This window comes from Trachymyrmex septentrionalis, unplaced genomic scaffold (genome assembly GCF_001594115.1).
Source record: "Trachymyrmex septentrionalis isolate Tsep2-gDNA-1 unplaced genomic scaffold, Tsep1.0 scaffold121, whole genome shotgun sequence".
NCBI classification, from domain to species: Eukaryota; Metazoa; Arthropoda; class Insecta; order Hymenoptera; family Formicidae; genus Trachymyrmex; species Trachymyrmex septentrionalis.
The window spans coordinates 273,300-294,434 of NW_017304341.1; the positions used below are offsets into that span (position 1 = coordinate 273,300).

The following is a 21,135-nucleotide window of genomic DNA, read 5'->3' on the forward strand; positions in this document are numbered from 1 at the left end:
TTCTGCGTAGTGCAAACAGTGTTGCATTATGATATCATCAATTTAGAAACTAATGTCCGCGGTAATGCAATATAAAAGAGCACACGCTCGTTTCTCTTCATTTTCTTGAGTGTTTCGAAGTTAGTAACTGCGTACATTGAAAACACGAAAGGAGCGGAAAGAAATATCCTCAAAGCGTCGAAGTTGATGTAACTTGGTTTGTAAAATAAGCTCTTTAAGTGGTGCATCATTACACGATAATACACCTCGTGTTGTCGTAACGGTGATTATTATAACGGAAGAATTTTCTATAATCACTGGCATTCCGGTATGTTTAGGTTATAGGAAGTTTCATTAATATTTCAACATAAAGTAAACAATTTTGTTTAAAATAAGATTAACGTTATCTTTCTTTGATCTTTTATTCTAAATTAATGTTTCTGCATGTGCATATATGTATATGCACATAATAAAAGATTTTACTTATTTGATTGTTTCATATAATTATATAATTTGAATTTTCTCTCGATAAAAATCCGACAAACTTATTGTTATACATTAAAACTCTTAAATTTTCAACATATTTTATGTACCTATACATACCTTTAAAAAATGGAATAAATATTTTGCATTCTTTTTTCAGAAAAGAATATGTTACGGATATTTGTAATCGTTATCATCGCGAATGCAGCGATGGCGCAGGTGCCATTTTTGGGAACATGTCCAAACTTGGAAGCAATGCAAAATTTCGAACTTGAAAGAGTGAGTACGGAACGATCATTATCTTGATTTTTGTCTACTTAATATTAAAATAAAGTAACATAAAATATGTAAAATAATCCCTCCTGTGCATTTAAATCAAAAGTACTCTAAACTCTTTGAACTAGAATCTCACTTTAAAAAGTGAAAATTGACCCAATTTTGAGTTTTCAATTTTTAAGAGTGAGATTTCACTCTTTAGCGCAATATTCACTATAAAAAGTTTTAGAGAGTTATTACAGATTTTTTTTCTAGTATTTGGGCAAATGGTACGAAGTCGAGAGGTATTTTGCGTGGTTTGAATTTGGTGGAAAATGTGTGACAGCTAATTACACTCTGAATGAAAATGCTTCGGTGAAAATCCTGAATAAACAAATTTCTTCATTGTGAGTACAACAGTACCTGATTCATAAAGTAATTTTAAGCCATTAAAAGCAAGAAAAACAGTGATATAAGATAGAATGATATCATCGTCAACTGACAATTATCCACTTAAAATAAAGCTCTATTTTCTTGCGTAGAACTGGAGTCGCAACGAGTATCGAGGGCATTGCAAGGTTAATTGGTAGATCCGATGATCCTAAATTGACCGTCACTTTTCCATCCTTGCCACTGCCATTCGATGCACCTTATTGGGTTCTAGACACGGACTACAAATCGTATGCCGTAGTATGGAGCTGTACAAATCTCGGAGTCCTTAAGTGAGTTTGCATATGAAAAGAACGCGGGGAATTATGTAATAAGTATAAGCATTAATATAAAATATGTATAAACATTTTTTGCTTGATACAAAGTTGATTGCAATATATCTTTGTCTTTATTGTCAAACATTAATTTTACACTTTATGTTGTTAAATAAGTAAAAAAAATTTTTAATTTCTTAATGCATTATACATTTATGTTTTAAAGGCATATTTTTCTATCTCTAGAAAATCTTCTATTCTAAAGATATTAGATTAGAAATTAGACTGAGCAGACTATTACTGGATTATTACAATTATAATGTGTTTTTGCAGTGTACGAAACGTTTGGATTTTAACACGAGAACCGAAACCGTCAGTCGCAGTTGTAGAAAAGGCTTATCAAGTTATCGACAAGAATAACATCAGCAGAGCGTACTTTATTCGTACAGATCAGAAAAATTGTCCGGTTACGAATTAAGAACGACCTCCACATGGATGGATGTACAGAAATATGCTCGAAGAAAAATGTATTTTTTTTTTTTGCGATGCAGTTTTATATAAGACTTTTTCAATTGCAAATTTATTGCCAGCAGATGCTGACTTTGCTGACTATTGTGCAAGTATTATGATTGTGTATTGCGGATGTACTTAAATTAATAGAATTGTTACAAATATTTATTTTATATTCAAAGTTAGAATATTACGTAGTTGCAATGTTTAAAAATTGTATTTTTCTGTGTTTCTATATTTGTTTCTTTCTTGTGACTGTGATTTTTAATGCAATATGAAAAATTGAACATATTGTTTTATAACAGTGAAACATAATTTAAATTTTAATCTCATTTATTTTGAATAAATTGAATTTAAAATATTTTATATATATTATTGTCAGTATAAATATGTAATGAGGATAATTATATTGATACATTTGACGTTTTGACCGCGAGATATAAGTTTATATGTACTAACTGATCTGTCTGTTATCTGCTTAGTAAAAGAAATAGAAATAAAAGAAATAATATTTATAAAATAAAAGAATATTTTTAAGATAAAAATATATAATATTAGTAAATTGGAACAATATTCTTCTATAGAATATTATTCTTGGAGAGATTTGGATCTAAGACTTTATTGTCTAAGGATTCAAAAATAATTTTTAAAATAAATTTTTCATGTTAAAAATAATGTGACGCTAATCAATAATTTTACGGTCAAAATGTTAAGATGCAAATGATCTATACATTTGTATCTCAATGTTTACAGTTAACTATTTTTGTATGCGTTTTTTATACATTCTTCATGTTAATCTATTTAATTTGTTATGTATATTTGTTCATTTGTTTGAAATATTATGACTCAGACTGACACAGCGATAATTTACGTTAATTTTGAAAATTATCATGAAATCTCTGTGAATAAGTCGTTATTACTTCTCAAGTTGAGTAATCACATTTCGTTAATTATCTGTTCATCGTGTGTGTTCATCGTGTGTGTGGTATTACATTTTATAATTTTATAATAATTCATTGTTGTATTAATGCATTTAAAGAAATGTAAAAATGGGAAATTTTGGAAGATGAATTAATTTTTTTCTTCACACAACACATTATTATTATTTTATTACGACATTATATTAGGTCTGTTCATTTTTCACTCCAAGTTCTGAACTGGTGTATACTGATTCAATAAGTTCGAGTAAAATAGATAGTTTATTCCACTCTAACTTATTGCACTAGTTTAGAACAAAGACATAGAGAATGGACTGCGTGATTCGTATCTAAGTAGTATTCACATGTGGTCGACAATAATAAGAGAGAGGGACCGTGGAAAACGGCCAATCTTCCTCTCATTCTCTCTCTCTCTCATTATATCGTTGAACGGAAAGAGATAAAGATTGGCTGTCTTCCACGATTCCTCCCTCTTACTTTTATCGACCATTTTTTACACACATATCGCGCAGTCCATTCTCTATGTCTTCGGTTTAGAACTAGGTTCAGAACTCTTTGAAAAGAACAGATTTAAAAATTGCACGTGATGTTCTAAAATATAAATACTTATCGACAATTGGTTATGTAGTATTCTTCAATTATCTTTAGGCCCGTCAGACCCCATTTGCTGCACACAAAACCTTATTCGTGGCTGCCAAGATTCTTTAGTAAGATTCCGGCGAGTGCTAAGTTCTCAGTGAGTGCCAATTTTCGTTGTAAGATCGCGCGATGCACGTCGGAGGAATCGAAAGCTCGCTTACCACGATCGATGATCAGCCGATAAAAAAAAAATCTCGCGAACCAGTTATGAAGATTCAATTATGTAAAAACGATGCAAGAAATATTTAGTCGGCCATTAAGTTACTCGTATAATGATAATTTACGCGTGAGCGAGCATCAGCTTTGTAATATCGCATGCATAATACATACCACGATGGCGGGGTACAGCGTTTATTTATTTCGTCGGGAAGGGACGCTAATAAATGAGTGCGTAAAAAGTTTCATTAATGGGACGGTAAAAGTTCCGCGTGTAATCGATTGCGACGGACACTGCGTTGTCGAGTCGCACAAATTCTCGCACTGTTCGCGATTACGAATATTCGAAATAAAGGGACCCTCGATTGAACCGGGTACTCGCCGATGTCTCCCACGTTAAAAATGCAGGAAACGATCGTAGCCGAAATAAATCGAGCGGCGACTAACGAAAACATCGCACGCAACAATACCCTTAAATTAAACAAATAACAGCGACGGGGTGTGGTCGCGTGCGAGATGGGTCTTCGGGCATTGTCACGTGCCATCCACGCAAACAGAACACTATTCAATTGCGGACCTGCAGGATATGTCATCAGGGATGCATTGTGCATCGAGAGAAAGAGGAGTCGCGTGATCCCACGAATCACACACAAAAAATGTATGGATTTCTTTCTCGCTTCCAACGAGCGTGCGGATCGTATAAATTTTAGCATAAAGGACGTTAACATTGCGTGTGAACAATAAATGTATATACCTATACAGGGTGTTTCTTAAATAGCGGACACTAATCGTATAGCGCTATTCCTGATGAAAAATTGTGTCAAAGAGTCTTCTATCATTTTGCAATTTTCGCAATGATTGATGAAACATTAATTTTGAAAGATCACCGAGTAAGCGATTGCCGAATCGCATAATGCTAATTCTGATAAAAAATTGAATTAAAAAGTAAAAAGTCCTCCAGTCTGATAGTTAATGGTTGGGCAGCCGGATACGCGCTTATTCGGCAATATTTAGAAATTAATATTTCGTCAACCATTGCGGAAATTGCAAATTTGTAGAGGACTTTTCAACTCGAATAAAAAACAATAACGCTACATGATTAGTGTCCGCTATTTAAGAAACACCCTGTACACACATATACAACATATTAAATATTTTCTTATTTCTAAAATTTACTTAATACGTATATACAATATTAAATAAGTTTTTGAAAATAAGAAAAATTTAATTTGGTCGAAATCGTATGCACAATATCGTATATACAGATTAAAAAGTCCACTAAGTTTTTCACAATCTTACAAAATATGTAAGAAAATAAAATTAATCAGAAAATACTGCGTATAATAAATTATGTATAAGTTTAAATTAAATGTTTAAAATTATTTACTTATTTCACGAAACAGAAAGCCTGTTAGCGTACATGAAGTAGAGAGGAATTGAAATAATTCGAAGAAATCTTTACTCTTTTAGTGAATATCCGAACGCGCTTAAATTCCTGAATTTCCTCTTTAATACTCCGCTACACGAGCTCCTCTTTATGTTCCCTCAGTTCGTTTATCTCTCTTTTTATTCGCATGGGCTAAAAATTGGCGTATATTCTCCCAAGCCGAAGACTCGTTTCCGTATAATCGTCGCCATCGCTTGTAATAAATTAAAACGTGGTAGAATCTAAATCAAGATCTAAAGGGAAGGGATCTGTTAGGAGCCAGCGGGACCCCCTTCCGAATTTATCTCGTCGTTTCTTTCTCGAGAACTTCTTTTACGCACGAAATGAAGCAAGGAAGGGAACGATGGGACGAAGGGCGGAAAGGGGGATATACGATCGAGCTCACGGCGGCCAAATCTCCGCGTGGGCCCTACGGTTTTCGAGAGGCATGGGCAGCGGTCCCTAATAACAGGGTATACCGAGGCTAAACAAACATACACGCCCCTGGCATCTCTCGCTGAAAGAGTGCACGAGAAACAAATGGGAAAAAAATGCGCTTTCGACACACACACCGTGTAACAATTTGAGGATGAAGTATATTTGCTTATTTCGCATAATTTAAAGGAAAACAGATATTCTATCGCGCACCTGCCGGTTGCTTCTGACTTGTCGTCTACGGTTTGAAAAAGAGACGAGAATTCTCAAGGCGAAAATTCGAGCACAAACATTTTGCCAGTAATAGTAGTAGTAGTACAATTGCACTTGTGGTTAAAGCAAATAAACTTTTCTGAATTATTTATAAAGCAATTGCACAATATACTTTGTGATACTTCATTAAGACATTCAGGCCCGGTTGCACCAACTTCACTTTAACCTTAAGAGAGATTTAAAAAACTTTATCTGTCTCGTTTTAAAATGAAAAAGAGATAGAGACAGAAAGAATTTGAAGCCTCGCTTAAAATCAAAGTAACGTTGATGCAATCAGGCCTCAGTCCAACATTGATTTACATTGATTTAGAAAGCGAAGAATAAAATATTGTATAAAGTATTATATAATTGATTTACAAAAGTTATTTATAAATCCAAGGAACAATATTCTTAATTGGAATTAAAATTTATAGATTTCACATTTAATGAGTTCCTATTAAGAAAAGATCCGATATCCAAAGTAGAGCGTTCATTTAAAATCTCAAGTAATAAAATCCAATTTCGTTAATAATGAATCTCTTTCGTATTTCAATTTCACACTTGAATAAATAATTTTTTTTTTAATTACGGATTTGTAATTTAAGTAACAGGAATTAAATATAAGAGAGGATACTCTTTAATAATTGGAACGCGAAGAAGATAATTGGGTTCCATTGCAATAAGAAACTAAATGACATCTCGTAAAACTCTGTTATATGTAGTCATACAATTGAAGAACATTTTAATACACGCGCGTAGCAAAAAGTATTATAATATATCTCATCGTCTCGTGTATGCTGATATAATAAGTAGCAACAGAAAAAATGTACCAGCTTGTTCCTTGTTAAATTTTGTTTAAAAAGGAACAGCTGTATGCTCGTCTCTTCAAAAATATCTCGTATTCTGTCAAGACTAATATCGAGATAAAAAAAAGGAGTGCACCGAGCGTCCGATTTGGTTTCTTTTCGAAGAGCGGGATAAACGGGTTGTTTGCGTTTCACCTCAGGGTGGTCCACGTCGAAGGACCCACATCATACATAGTTGAATTTAATAACGAACGTTCGGAAGGCATCCTACCGTCTGTAATTTCACCTAAATAATGCATCCCATATAATTAGTCTAAATAGTAGTTCATATTTCTTATTAGCACTACACGTCGTTTTATTATCGTCGTTGTATAAAAACTTAATCTCAGAATCGTGTCTAGAAAACATTATCTACGATATTTTCGTAAAAACGTATAAAAACGTATTATTTACTAATTACAACAGGCTGCTCCGAACGACTTGTTTCACACGGCGAAAGATAATTTCTTTGCGCTGCGTTGCAGCGTTGCATCAAATCGCGTCGCGCGGATTACTCATCGCTTTTTTAATTTAGATGGAAATGTGGAATAAGGAGGATGAATATGGAGGCTGTTTCATTTGTCTTTAGATCACGTGAAAGGCTGGTAAGGGGTGCGCGAAACGGGTGAGAGAACGAAGGTTAAGTAAAAAGCCGCGAAGGAGAAGAAGAAATGCGCGCGGAGGAAGAAGTGCGGGAAGACGACGAGAGGAGAAGGAGAAGAAGAAGAAGAAGGCGAGGACGAAGGTAGATGAGACAAGAGGCATTCTGGTTTGTGGGCACAGCCGCTGCCTGCAGCCCACAATTATGATAATAGCCCCTGGAGTCCTGAGTCTTGTTAGGCCAACGTGCAGCCCCGGCTCTTTTATCTGTATCTTCTTATTTTCAGACTTGTGCTCCCCCGCCCCGCTTCGTACCGCGGCTTCTCCTACTTTCAACCCTTTACGTCCTCGCGAGGTCAGATGGGTTCAAGCTGATCGATTCGCGAGGCGAAAAACTAAATCCGATATATATCCCAGCCTTTCTCGAAGCGCTCGCTATTCCGCGTACCGACGATACCAATCGCGAAAGGCTCCATTCCGAAAGGATTCAAATAACCAGGCTTTATGTCTCTCTCACGAATTCTGCAGTGTATCAGATGTCTTGTTGAAATGTGTCATATCGTTTAGATATCGGATATATGAAATGAGAAACCTTTCGGTTCGATACTACCTCACCTTTGTCGCATTTGTCAATTTTTTTCACTTTAATATCCCGTGGCATTATGAAATAGTTGGGACCAAATAGAGAATAACAGCGGGGAATTGTCAGCGACTGCTAACGTATGCACTTGTGTCTGCAAACGTTGTAAAAGTCGGTAGCAAACGGTGTGCACTTTAATCCATTTTCAGTGCTACGTCTGATCTTTTGAGCGCCGCGGAAAGCGTTAATTGGAGGCCGCGCCGCGATCGGGAGAAAGAAAGTCTTGCAAAGCGGAAACTGTGTGTGATAATGCATGAAAGCTCTCTCTCTCTCTTTCTCTCTCTCTACTATCTCTCTATTTTTTCGCTGCATAGATGAGGATCTCCTGGTATACCGAGTATATGCGCGCGTGTATCCCGTCGCGTCGACTGTGACGTAAAAGCCGCGGTCCAAAAGTACGCTACCTCATTTCTACTAAAAGCTGTTCCTTGTGAAGCGCATAATCGTGTTTCCTTAATGATGTACTATTACGATGGTTGGTAATGAAATTCTCAGAAGAGACGTTCCTGCACCAGAAGATGTATTAAAACGGAGTATCATTGGGATTGATTCGATCACTTTCAGCGCGCAAGTCGCGATATCACGTTGATGAATGAATTCTCTCCTTTGAATGAATTATCTAATTACTATCACAAGGTAAAATGTATACTTTGCTAAATAAGAGCAAATATATGAAGCTACATCGACGATATAAAATGTAACGTGCGTGTACAAACTAATCGTAAATTTAAAAATATGTAAAAAAGCAGCGAGTCCCAGGTCTCACGATATTTTCCAGAAGCTACTACTAGGATAAATTCGGCTAAACCGAAAGTTCGGCCGACGACTGCTAGATATACGACTGTTTGTACAGATTAGAACCGACAAAGGGGTCCGTTCTCTCTTCTTGACATTGCCTTGATTTAAACGAAGCGCCCTGTATTTGCAGTAGATTAAACCGCGCTTCGTGCCGCGCACTGCGGTGTCTTGTTTATGATATCAGCTGTACCGCTTTGGAAACCATTGTATATTGTGCTCACGTGCCAGCTAGCATAGACAGATAGACTATCTAAACTTTACTTGGACATAGTCATCAGGATAATTATAATTTACATTTTTTTCTGAATACTACATAGAGTGTGTAACTAGGTTTTTGTCTCTCGTATTGTATTAATGAGAAATTTGCAAAAAACGATGGAAATTCTTTAGATGATTACATATATTTTATATAAAAGCAATCTCTAATTAAAAGTAGGTATAGCTGTTATCGCTTCGATTACATGTAAAAAAAAAGACAATTTATTATATAGCTAGTCACTCTGTAATTAGTTTAATGTAAAAATGAAGGATCATAAAGAATTTCATTACCGTACAACTCTAATTTAGTTTTATTCTTATTATATTCACGTAAACCCTAATATATTTTTTGTAATTTTTAGTAACGTGTAATTCGTATACCGGACATTACGATATCGAAACGACGAGCAAACATGCTTTCATCGACGATCAAATGTTAAACGGTAACTCATGTAACTGTATAATCGCTGAGATTAAGTTAATAGCCGCACGAGGACGAGATGGACCAAAAGGAAAAGATGTAAAAACCTATCGTACGAATTTAACCATCATTGCATCCACTTGGCCACCATCGAGCCTGTTAACAGATAGAATCCTACGTTGCCTGAATCATGCTATACGGTAAGAGAGTAATCACCCAGACTTTTTTCCCTCATTTTTCCTGCCGCAATTATCTCCCGGTTTTTATGCCGCACAAGCTTTTCAATCAACCGCGAATTTGCAAAACGAGTCCCGATGTACCCCCTGCGCCTCTCTCGCTTCTCGTTCTCCTGCTCGTACATCGTCCGGTAATAACGGCGTTCGGTAATCAAGCACGTCCTGGTAGACAGGAAGAAGGAGAGGACTCGTAAGACGATCGTGATTCGACGCAGCTACGTGGGCGTTCTTCCTATCCGTCGTCGATCTCGAATTATGTAAATGAACGATGGATATTCCAATTGCCCTCGATTCCTCCGGGATGAAATTCGAGATCGCCTCGTCTTCCATATTATTCTCTATTTTACGCATTTGCAACCAGCATGCATTGCGTCTGTTAGCAAAATAAGCCGCTCCCGTCGATAATGATAGAAGAGGGAATGATAGAAAAATGTTGAATAGTATGATCAAATGCGTAGTTGATCGTCAATTTGACATGTCGTCGAGTGTTCACTAGCACACTTATCCAAAGTTAGAACGTACGATTTGTGATCCTGATTTCTGCATAGCAGTTTTGCACAGCTAAGATATAATATCATGACTCCGATTATATTAACAGAAATTTATCAACAGGAAGACCACTAATCTATGTGTTTTTTCTAGAAGTTCGTAAATATATCTATTCTTATTTTATATAATTATAAAATTATACTAGTTGATAGTTATATTTAGTTTATATTATATATATATATATATATGTATGTAAGAAATTTAAATTTGTAATTTAAAAACAAAGTAAAAATCTTTCATGTTTCTTTTTTTTTATACTTTCAACATGATACTTTATACTAATTCAACTTTCAAAGATAAACCGAATCGTACTAATATTTCGTATGTTTTGCTATCAGTATAATATTTACGCAAAACGTTAGTACGAATCGGTTTATATTTAAAGATTGAATCCGTATAAAGTATCATGTTGAAAGAATAAAAAAAGAAAAAGGATTTTCACTTTATTTTCTTTACCGATTGGCACCGGTTAATTGGATAGCAAGGTATTATACGCCTCTCGCAAGCAAAAAGAAGAAAACGAAGTGGCCTACCTGGCAGAATGAGGTGCGACTTTCAACTTCAGGTAACACGTGACGGGGCCTGTTACCAAAGTACCGTGAATAAAGGTCCTGAAATTTATTGCTTGCTGTTATGCTTTCGATTTTCTACGGTTAACAACACTAATATTACGAACAAAATAGCCATGAAGACGCAAAGTTGATAAAAGAGACATCGATTTGCCGTATATTTCATTGATATTGTGACACGTTTCCTCAAATAAGGGAACTCAAATATTTATATGATATTTAAAAAATTGTCGATTTTATTCAGCCTGCTTCTTCACATCGTTTTGTCGAAGAATCTATTTTTATCATCGTGCGCGTAGAACTATTCGAAATATCTCTGAATAGATATGAAAAGCACAGATGTTGATCAATACTTCATCACAGAGCACATTGTACATACTTTTGATAGATTCAAATGTGACTGTCGGTAAATGACAAAAGTTAACGATTAAATACTGACAATTAAATAAATCTGCGAAACTGCAGCTGCAGTTAGCAGACGACACGCATGATCCAATTTGTTTTAGAAATTCTTTTGCAGCGTGTGTGTAAAAAAAAACGAAGCGTATTAAACTGTTTCACTAGCCTGTCATTCCGGTCGTCGCAAATTCAGCCAAGTCGCAAACAATGAAAGTATTGCGCGTTAATGCATTATTTGGCGACTCTACGCTATCGGGCGCGACATCGCCGTCAGTGAATTTTAAATTCAATTCCGGTCTCGTACGGGAGCGCGGCTGTTCGATCTCCCGGTCGTGGACCGACGACCACGATCATCGTTGGGTTCCCTCGTAGGTGGACCTCGGCAAGTCTCGGGCAAACTCGGTTGCTCTCGGTAGACAGGCCTGCTCCGACCCCAGACGACCCATGGCGATGGTAGCACACAACTGGTTGTGGCTTTCACGAGGCAGGCACGCCGCGCGCTCTCGATGAGCGTTCCGCTTCGCTCGCACCATTCCGTGTTGCTGCACCGTTCCTGTCGATTTCGTCGTACGCGCGTCACTCGACACGCGCCGAAGAGCGTTAGGACACCGAAGCAGCCTGGATCGCGCGTTTCTCACGTGTGGGAGTGCCCCTGCGTCGGATATAACGCGCGTACCGTGTACGCTGAGCTGTCAAACGGGAGTCGGGGCCGGCGCGTTTTCGCGCGGAATTGCACGCGGCCGAGAAAAAAGCCGCACACGTGCACGAGTGCGGAGTGGTGTGCCGGGGTGGCCACCCCGGCGTCGCGGATTTGCATCGCGCGAAATATGAACGGCGCGTGGGACAACTCGTAACGAGTGTTGTGCGGGTGTTCTCGCGTACAGCTGTAAATATATACGCGAGTACAAACGTCACGTGGCGGCCACGATGCTCTGGAGACTCGTGGTGATATTGCTGTTCGTCGTCGCGCGGCCAGCCAAGAGTTACTTCAATCTCTTCCTCAGCTTCGCGGAGGTTCACAGGCTACTCGGTAAGACGTTTTTGTCGATCTTTATAAGACTTGTAGGGCAATGAAGAGACGACAGAGTAGGAGGCCGTTTCGCTGCTTATTGTCCTGCTACATTAACGAAGACCCGTAATTCTCCGATAAAGAAGTGATCGTTATGCTTGCTTTTTCTTTTATTGCTATTTACGTTTTTATATAGATTAATTGAATTGATTTGTTGAGAGAAAAAAAAATATGTAAATTGAAATATGAAATAAATAAATTTCTACGACGATATCAACTTGTCGATTTAATTCTATTGTACACGTTAGAGGCAATCGATTCGAAAAATCTACAAGGCAATTTGAAAAAAAAAAATTGCATTCGTCTAGTGAATAATATAAACCAATTGAGATTCACACAAGCACATTTTTAATATTTAGATTTAATTTATAAAAGTTTAGGGAAACGAGATAAGTGTTCGAGGCATTATGGAAAACGATAATGAGAGAAGTTTCTTTGCGATATATGTGCTTATTGTACGCAGTTTTCTTCGATGCGTAACTTTAAACATATCTCGTGGAAGATAATAGTATCTAACAAAAGAGTATAAAAAGTATAAATAAATCTTGCTTACTGTCTGCCCTATTCAATATACTCTAAAGTGATATAAGATATCTAATAATGTCCAAGTTTTATCGCACACAATTTACAAAGTCATATACTAATTTTAAAGCAATATTGTGTATACGCGTAATAAATTGCAATCATATACGAAAATATCATATTGAGCATTATTATTTCTTAAGCGGGTAAAAAGTGAATCTTTCTTAAAGAGACTTTCTTTAAAGCTCAACCATTCTTCAAGGTTTTAAGAACACAGCAATCGATTTATAAAATATAATATATATTTTTCAAGATAATGTAACGTTCTAATGAAGATACAAAGGTAACCTCCGTAAACAAAGAAATTCAGACTTTGAAATTTGTCATACAAACATATGAATAAACATAAAACAAAATGTTTATGCTTTAGACATAATTTATTTTTCTGTGTTGAATCTGTATTACGTATCTTATTTTTCGCTTCGCGCTGTTTTCAACATCGTTTATATGTTTTAGCGTGTCTCTTTTGTGCATTATATTTTTTATAATACAGCAAATAAAAATACGTTCCATATTTTATAGAGAAGTAAGAAAAACACCGCATAAATGTTAATAAATTGTACGCCATACAAGGCATCTAATTTTATGGTCTGTGACACGATCCTGTCATAGAGGTAATGCAGCGTAAAAAATAGAGCTTTAAATAAAAATACCTATAATACATTCGCAAAAGGTACATTCAACAAGCCGTACTGTTCATATCTCAATAAATTCAGAGCTACATTTCAGTTCAAGTATATAATAGCATCAATTTCTTCCGAGGTTTTACGTGTTAATCGTATTCCTTCAACGAGAGCAAAACCTCGGACTTCATTCGTCCCTCATTTCTGTGCTGCACGGTAATAACTTCGGGTACAAAACCGGTATAATTTCAAGTATAAATCCGGTTAGGGACGACTTGAGAACAGGAAAATTGCCCGTCACGCATATCTCGTATCGGAATTCCCTTTTAAAGCGATCGTTTTCCACTTTGTGGTTATTCTCAACGTAGCACGCGCAATTATCAGATAGGGCTGTTAACGGCGTATTATCGATAGTGATTTAATTCGAACGAGCAGTGTTGCGGCAAACAAGGCTGTTGCGATGAGGTAACTGGATGGACAGGGGGATCCGCGTCTTTTAAACCTCCGTGCATCTGTTACATCGAAACGTAAAGTCATTGAAAAATCTATTTCAGATAAAACGATAAATGCTTGGAGCACGCCGTAATGAAGTATTGGACATTAAATAATTGCCCGTCGGTAGCTTATATCGCACCGAAGCTCTAAATTACTCATGAATAATTGTCATCACCGTACACGCAATTGTTTCATTAATCACGCATCGTAATTGAAGCATACCGCGCGTCGCAATGCATAATCAACGAATATCAATAGCGGTGTGGTAGAGCGTTGAAATGTTCGCCATGATACGGACTCGATGTATCAGACATCCTAAATTGTTGCAAGAGAATTCGAAGCTATTCATAGCCACAAACTGTCTAACACCGACTGGAAGACGTACACAACCTTTCACTTGCCATCACTCTGCTTTTCCGTTACTGTCTCGCTTTCACGAGAAATTGGTTTCATTGAACACCACTAATTTCAATTCTTAATTTTAAAAAATCCTATCGCAAATATACACGAGGCATTAATCTCAGCAAAGTGTTGCCTATTACTTTTTAATTCATCGTAACGCTGAATATAGTTTTGTGTTCTGCGGCAAAATAATTATTCGAATTGAAAAAACAAATGTTAAAATTGCACAAATGTTGCATTTAGAAATATAAACTTTATTTCGAGGAAAAATGTATTGCATTTGAAGTAAAATTACGCGAAGAATCCACGGATTTTATCATAACGCTGAAATATATTTTAGTCGAAACGAAAATCAGCGAGGAATTATGGTGCGCGTTCAAGCTGTACGTAGCAGAATTTTATATAATGCGCGCTTTAAAAGGGTTACGCTTACCCAAAGAATAAATGTCGCACTCTGTTCTTCATACGCAGTAATCTTACATTGCCACCCATTGAGCGCGATAAAGCCATTTCCTCTTCCGATCTGATCTCTATCCAGCTGTTCCATTCTCACGCTTTCGATCCTCTTTATCGCCACCGCACGCACTCGTTGGCTTTCGTTCGTGGGCCACGTTAGTCAAAAATCGTCGGGCTCAGCCCGACGTACTCAAGCCCGACGTCGCGCAGAAAACGAATAGGGGGGGAGGGGGGGAGGGGGGGCCACTAGAGACGACCATTTTCCAATATTTCCTCGATAGCTTCCACGACGGAGGGTAATTCGTTTTCGGGCCGTTGGACCACGAAAAGCATTCGCTTCGTTGCCTCTTATCGTGGGGTACGACAGGGATGCAGAATGACGCGCGGGCCCTGCGACACCTGAACCCGTTCGGGACTGCCCTCGAGAGAAATGCGTTCGCGCGTGGGATTGCACGTTTCGCCTCTCGATCGGCGTCTCGAGCACGTTTCGCACGCGTCAGAGTAATCGACGTGTCGACTACATGCGGAAACACAATTTGGACCTCGACGTGTGCAAGCTGAGTAAACGACGATTTCAGTTGCGATACACGCGTCGTATTCCGGTCGAAAGAAAACTTGAATGGCTAATATAAGAATTTATATGCGAGAAATAATTTTTCAAAAAAACCTCCTCCCTCCTTCCATTACAGAAAATGTATATAAAAATGTCGTTAGGCTAATGACAATATCTTTAAATTGAATAAATGCTGATTCGGAAAAGAACACGTTGAGTAAAGTTACATAATTGTAATATTGCGAGAGAGAAAAAGAATGCTGTAATAGCAATAATATAAAACGAGTGATTATACGATGAGTTATATTGTTACATTTCCACTCCAATAATTTATTACAACGCGAGAGAGGCGCGATCGTTGAACGTTTTAAATCACGCAAATGATGCGTTGTAATTAAAGATAAAGATTTATGGCTGCGTACGAAATTGCATGGTTGCAACTGGCCACACCGTTCATTGTAGCCGTGCATACATATTAGTATCTGTCACAACAATCTCATTGACCTCATTGCAGCACAAACGTTCGGCAAAACCATAATGTAATAAAACTCTGCAGAATTAAATGATAGAATTATCAAGGTATCACCATACGTTATGGTCCGATTATATAATATTGCTATGTGTGTTATAGTATATAATTGAATAATTTAATAAATAATTTAAATCATCGTAAACTTCCTTCAAAGAAATACTTCCATTTAAATGTTAAAGGACTCTCTCGCTAATTAAATTTTAAATGAAAATAACAAAGAAACTCAATTCAATTCTCAACCATTTCGATTATTTAACAGTCTGTAAAATTAATTTGAAAAATTGTTATATGAATTTTATATATGTACATGATACTGAGAAAAATATACTATATAATAAATCTGTTACGAAACGTTTCGCGTAACGAAACATGCACATTCGCTGTTATCAATCCCGGCGGATGTCCGGGAAAAATAATTGTAATGAATTTAAATTCTTTGACGTAAGTTTTAAATGCAAATTAATTTCTTAGATTATTCATAATTAAGTATGTTCAAAAGAGAAAGTTGCGCATCAACGTGAACTATGTATTTAAATTTTAAAGAATTTTTACGTAATCTGTCAAGACAATAAAAATTAAGAGACTATGTGAGATAACATCCTCAAAATATTTCTATTGTATCTCTGTATTTAAAGAATTCGTAAATTATAGATACATTTCGAAAGTGTGCAAATAGAATGCTCTGTAACGTCGACGCTAATAGAATCAACAAAGAAACGTCGGCGCGACGTACCGATTTAATGTAAATAGGTATTAATAGACGTTCTTAGCCGGGTGGAGTTGCATTCTTTGAGATTCACGCGTGGCGGTCAAACGCGATGTCTGAAAAATGCACACCTATTCGGCCAAGTTGGCTGAAACGACTCGAAAGCGAAATACACTCTCGTCAATATATGCAGATCCAACTGACAACGTGATAAGTCATTCTACCAGCGTTTTCAATCATGGCTCCGTTGATCACGATGAGCTCCGTCGAAGTCAACGTGTGTATAGGTACCCAATTCCTTCTACGAAACACAGCAGTAAATTTCTACGACTACATGACTACGCGAAAGCTACCTCGACCTCTCGCCCGCAGGAAACCTTGCGCGGCACAGCGTGGCATTATAATATACGAGAGGCGTAATAAAATATTATAACGAGGTCCTTGTTAAGCGACGGCGGCGTGGGACGCCGCGCCATGCTTGCAGGACCGGCTCTAGTTTGTTTAGATACCGAATAATCGACAGTCACTCCTTTTCGTTTTGTTCTCGCAAGGGTCGCGCCTCTCTCTCTCTCTCTCTCACACACACACACACTCTCCCCCTCTCTCCTCCTTTTCTTCCTTGGTCCCTTCTCCGTTGCCTTTTTTCATACCTTCTCCTTTTTATCGTTTTCTCGTTTAGTCCCGAGTACCAAGGTAGAAGGCCAGTCCTCGGATGAACCTCCCGATACCGATTTCAAAACGGCTCTTGCCTCGCAGTCCATATGGGCCTCGGAGCTTTCCAAACCACGGTGGAATAAGGTTTCCAGTTTCCGTATTCCCTATAGAATTTCCTGTTTCTTCCGCCCGTTCCCCATGATCGACCGCGGTCGAGAAATCGATCTCGATCGTGCACGTTCCAAACGGTTACCTGCGCATAATCGGGGATGAGGAGGAAGAATAACCTCGGTGGTATTGAATATGAGAAGCGGCTGTCCGTTGTATAAGTTCCCGGCCATAATGGCGGACGATAAATTGCGCCGCAAGTGGTAAACAGGTGGCAAAGACACGGTCTTAAAATTTGGAACTTATCTGGAAGCGGTGAGAGACTCCGCACACGTCCGCTACCACTCAACGTTGGATCGTATAGCGTTAACTTGGATAAGATAACTCGGAATTTTGCCGGTACCAAGTTACATTCTTCCTTCTCCGATTTCACGCTGCTCAAGGCGCGAAGTAAATTACGTTTAATCGCCGATCGATTCTCGCGATCGTGTTACTCGCCGTGTTCGTCGTCGTCGCAAGCGTCGGGAAGGATACTTTCATTTCCACTTATTCCGTTTCAAATATCCATTATTTTACTCGGGTTCTTCGTCTTTCATGTCGTCTTTTTAACGCATCGATCGTATTATTTTGTTGCGACATAATTTTACTCCTTCCATTCAAGTTTCCTGCTTAATACGATACCGAACGTAAATTCAATTCGATATTGCCGTTCTCGTCTTTCTCTTATATTGTATATCATTGTTCGGGTGCCATTACACATTACAGGTTACCATACACGTATAACAATAATGTAGAGAAAAGAATTAATGTAAATTATTCTTATTATTTTCCAATTTTAATATTATATTTTTCCCATAATTAATAAAATCATATCGCTCTTGTGAGCTTAATTTATTTTTCATAACTCCCAACACGTTATACTTTTTTTAAAAAATTATTTTTCGATATTTTATACGTTATCCATAAATATTATCTTAATTAAACTATTTATTGACATTATAGGTATATTTATTCAACTACTAGATATTATTTTTAATTGAAACAATAATGTAATGATGTTGCGATAAAAAAAAGAAAGAGATTAAATCTATTTTTAGAACGTTATATTTGTGCAATTATTTAATCAAGTAAATTCTACTACTCTCCCTGACTTCTTTGCGATTTATTCGCAATACAATGAAGCAATACTATACTTGCCTATATGAAATCAATAGCGCGACAAATATATTAAATGTACCGATTTGAACGAGCGTCACCCGTCAGAAGGCCGTGTCAAAACACGAAAACAGCGTACACTCGGCCCGGAGCATCTCTTCGTTCGTGTGAGTCCGGCTTGGGCTCGACCTTAGCTAGTTAGGGCCTGACAGGCCCATCTTGATGTTACCCGTGAAGTAGGGCCGCTTCAAAGGCCCCGACCAGGGCCCCGTGAAAACGTTTATGCTCGTACAATGGCGTAGGAATTGGTGTGGCTGTACTCGTCGTCGATGCGTGCCTCGCGATAACGACGTGCATTAATCGAGAACGAACCGATGCCGGAGCCACGACAAGAGGCCGCCGGTGACCGGTAGCGATAAATATCGCGATGGTCGATGAGGCCTCGTTTCGGCGCTGAGAAACGCGTGGGAGCGAGAACGCGAGACTACAGATTTATAATGATCAATGCGCAGCGCGAAGAGCGAAAAGGGGGACGTGCAACGACGACGCGCCGGCGATGCATCTATCTACCTATGCGCGCGAATGACAGAGAGTGATGAGGTACGAGAGAGGGGCAGACAGGAAACGCGCGTGTACGATTTCAGGATGGACTGGGTCCGGGCGGATGCTGCGCCCGTGTCCGCATCAATCTTCGGCTCCTCGTTAAGATCTGCGCCTTAAGTTTTCACTTGTGTGCGCGCGCGCGGATTCGTTCGCTCGTTCGGCATCTTCCATCAGGGTCGTGTCTGTCGTTGTGTGAGTGGGACATTTACATGAGATGCCGTTGTAGGGAGAAGAAACGGAACCCCCGTGGATTTTCTTCCGAGAAGAAAAAAGAAAGCAGGAGTGAGAGGAAGATGGAGTAAAGGGGCAGTCTATCGTTTTATTTGTTTTGGGTCGAAAGAAGGAAATCCTTGGAAAGAAAAAACAACTTAGACAACGCAGACACGATTTGCCGAGTCTCGATTCTTTGGTAATACGTGTTACTTTTCTCTCGCAAAGACAACAGACAGTTTCAGCTTTGACAAGTTGGATTTCGTAAATTCCCAAAAATACATTGTGGCATTTTCCTTTCACAAAAAAAAAAACGCGTCAATTAAAAATTTTTTAATCATCTTTGTGTAATTTTATTTCTTACTACAGGTATACTGATTATTTTTAATTTATATATTTTTTTATCTCAACATCAATTTTTTTATCCTATAATTAAATGTACTAAAATTACTGAAATATTCTTTAAAGTCAATTTTTAAAGATATTGCTGCACATTGTGTTGAATATACTTTATAAAATAATATTGATAAAATTTGACGTTACGAAAACATATTATATATAAATATTTATTTCTAACAGCACTTGCCGAATAATTCTTAAATTACAGTTCTCGTGCAGAGAAGTATGGTACAATTTGTAATTATGTCAAGTTGTAGGCAGTATCAATCGAATCATCGTATAATGGAACTTTCGCAAAGACCTCGTTTGTCCCGAGGGTTTTCCTCCGAGGGATAAAACGAGTGCACACCCCAGTTCTCTGCCAATGCCCTTCTGTGATAATTCTCGAGAGAGAATTTTCTCTCTTGAGAATTTTCACGGAAAGTACTAAAAGTTCACATTCGACAGAATATTTGTCGCAAAGCTTTGTTGATACCGACCTATTTCCTATATTTCTCGAAATGTAAAATACTCCCTCTTTCTTCGTGATTCTTTGATCTCACATCGTTACACTGCGCAAAGTTAAAAGCATGCTGGAAATAATTAAAATCACTGCATTTTTGTACCACAGTATATTCGTCTGAATTGCATAAACGTACCATATATATATATATATAATACGTTCCTGCGATTAAAGCTTTTTATATTTAACCCAGTGATTCGTGCAATTTTAAATTAAAAAATGAAAAGAATGCAATTATTCAATTTCAATATTTAGATCAAGCTACAAAGCTACGAAAATAAAACATCCAATGAAGTTTAAATTTCAAAGCATTCGCGCGATTTTATTTTTAATCAACAGTTGCAACAGTTGCGTTTGTTCTTTTATCTCTGGGTTGTCTATACATATTTCGTTCATTGCTCCGTACCTCCGGCAATATCCATCAATTTCTCGCTGTTATCCTCGCGGGGAATCTTTTAATCCTCATCCGCGCGCGAGACCACTGCAACCTTCATCCAAGCGAGCCCTGAGTGACAGGATCTTAACGAGCATCTGCTCCTCGAAGATGAGTCGCCGTCTCTCATGGTCCTCTGTGGAAAACACTCGAAAGATTCAGCGGATATATGGCCCTTCTTAAGTGTTCAATATACGTGATTCTAACATTTCGCTCCATCGTCCTCATCGAACGTATTCGTTCGTCCTTTTGCGCATTCGGTCCGGTACTAAACTCACAATCGTGCCCGAAGAAAATATTTTTCTAACGTCTATTCCACGGATCATCGGCCCTTATAGAGGGTGACTCGGCAAATAAGAACGCGAACCTGCTTTCTCGTACTCACAAACAGTTTTTGACAAATGGGTCCCTAAGCGATAGCCACTGTCATTTAGGAATGATAAAAAAAAGAATTTCATAAAATGTTTATTTTGTAGGAAAAGAGGAATGATTTCTCTTTTATATCTCATCAGACAAGCTTAGTTCGAAATATGCCGTAGTACAAACATCGCACGATCTCAC

At 37.7% G+C, this 21,135-nt stretch overlaps 2 protein-coding genes across 4 annotated transcripts in view; both read left to right on the forward strand.

Moving 5' to 3' along the window:
• Positions 1 to 2,085, forward strand: part of LOC108754961 (apolipoprotein D-like) — a 2,783-nt gene extending 698 nt beyond the window's left edge. The window contains exons 1-5 of one of the 3 annotated variants that reach the window (XM_018497645.1): positions 118 to 307; positions 623 to 741; positions 994 to 1,124; positions 1,260 to 1,439; positions 1,755 to 2,085. In XM_018497645.1, the coding sequence (XP_018353147.1) occupies positions 631 to 741; positions 994 to 1,124; positions 1,260 to 1,439; positions 1,755 to 1,899 (567 nt within the window). In that variant the 5' untranslated portion in view covers positions 118 to 307; positions 623 to 630 and the 3' untranslated portion in view covers positions 1,900 to 2,085. Of the gene's footprint in view, positions 1 to 117; positions 308 to 622; positions 742 to 993; positions 1,125 to 1,259; positions 1,440 to 1,754 lie in introns of those variants that run through there. The other 2 variants (XM_018497660.1, XM_018497651.1) reach the window with 2 other exon arrangements.
• Positions 2,086 to 11,570: 9,485 nt separating this feature from the next.
• Positions 11,571 to 21,135, forward strand: part of LOC108754834 (tyrosine-protein kinase Dnt-like) — a 24,034-nt gene continuing 14,469 nt past the window's right edge. Inside the window, exon 1 of the mRNA XM_018497461.1 lies at positions 11,571 to 12,122. Coding sequence (XP_018352963.1) covers positions 12,020 to 12,122 — 103 coding nt within the window. The 5' untranslated portion in view covers positions 11,571 to 12,019. The remainder of the gene's footprint in view (positions 12,123 to 21,135) is intronic.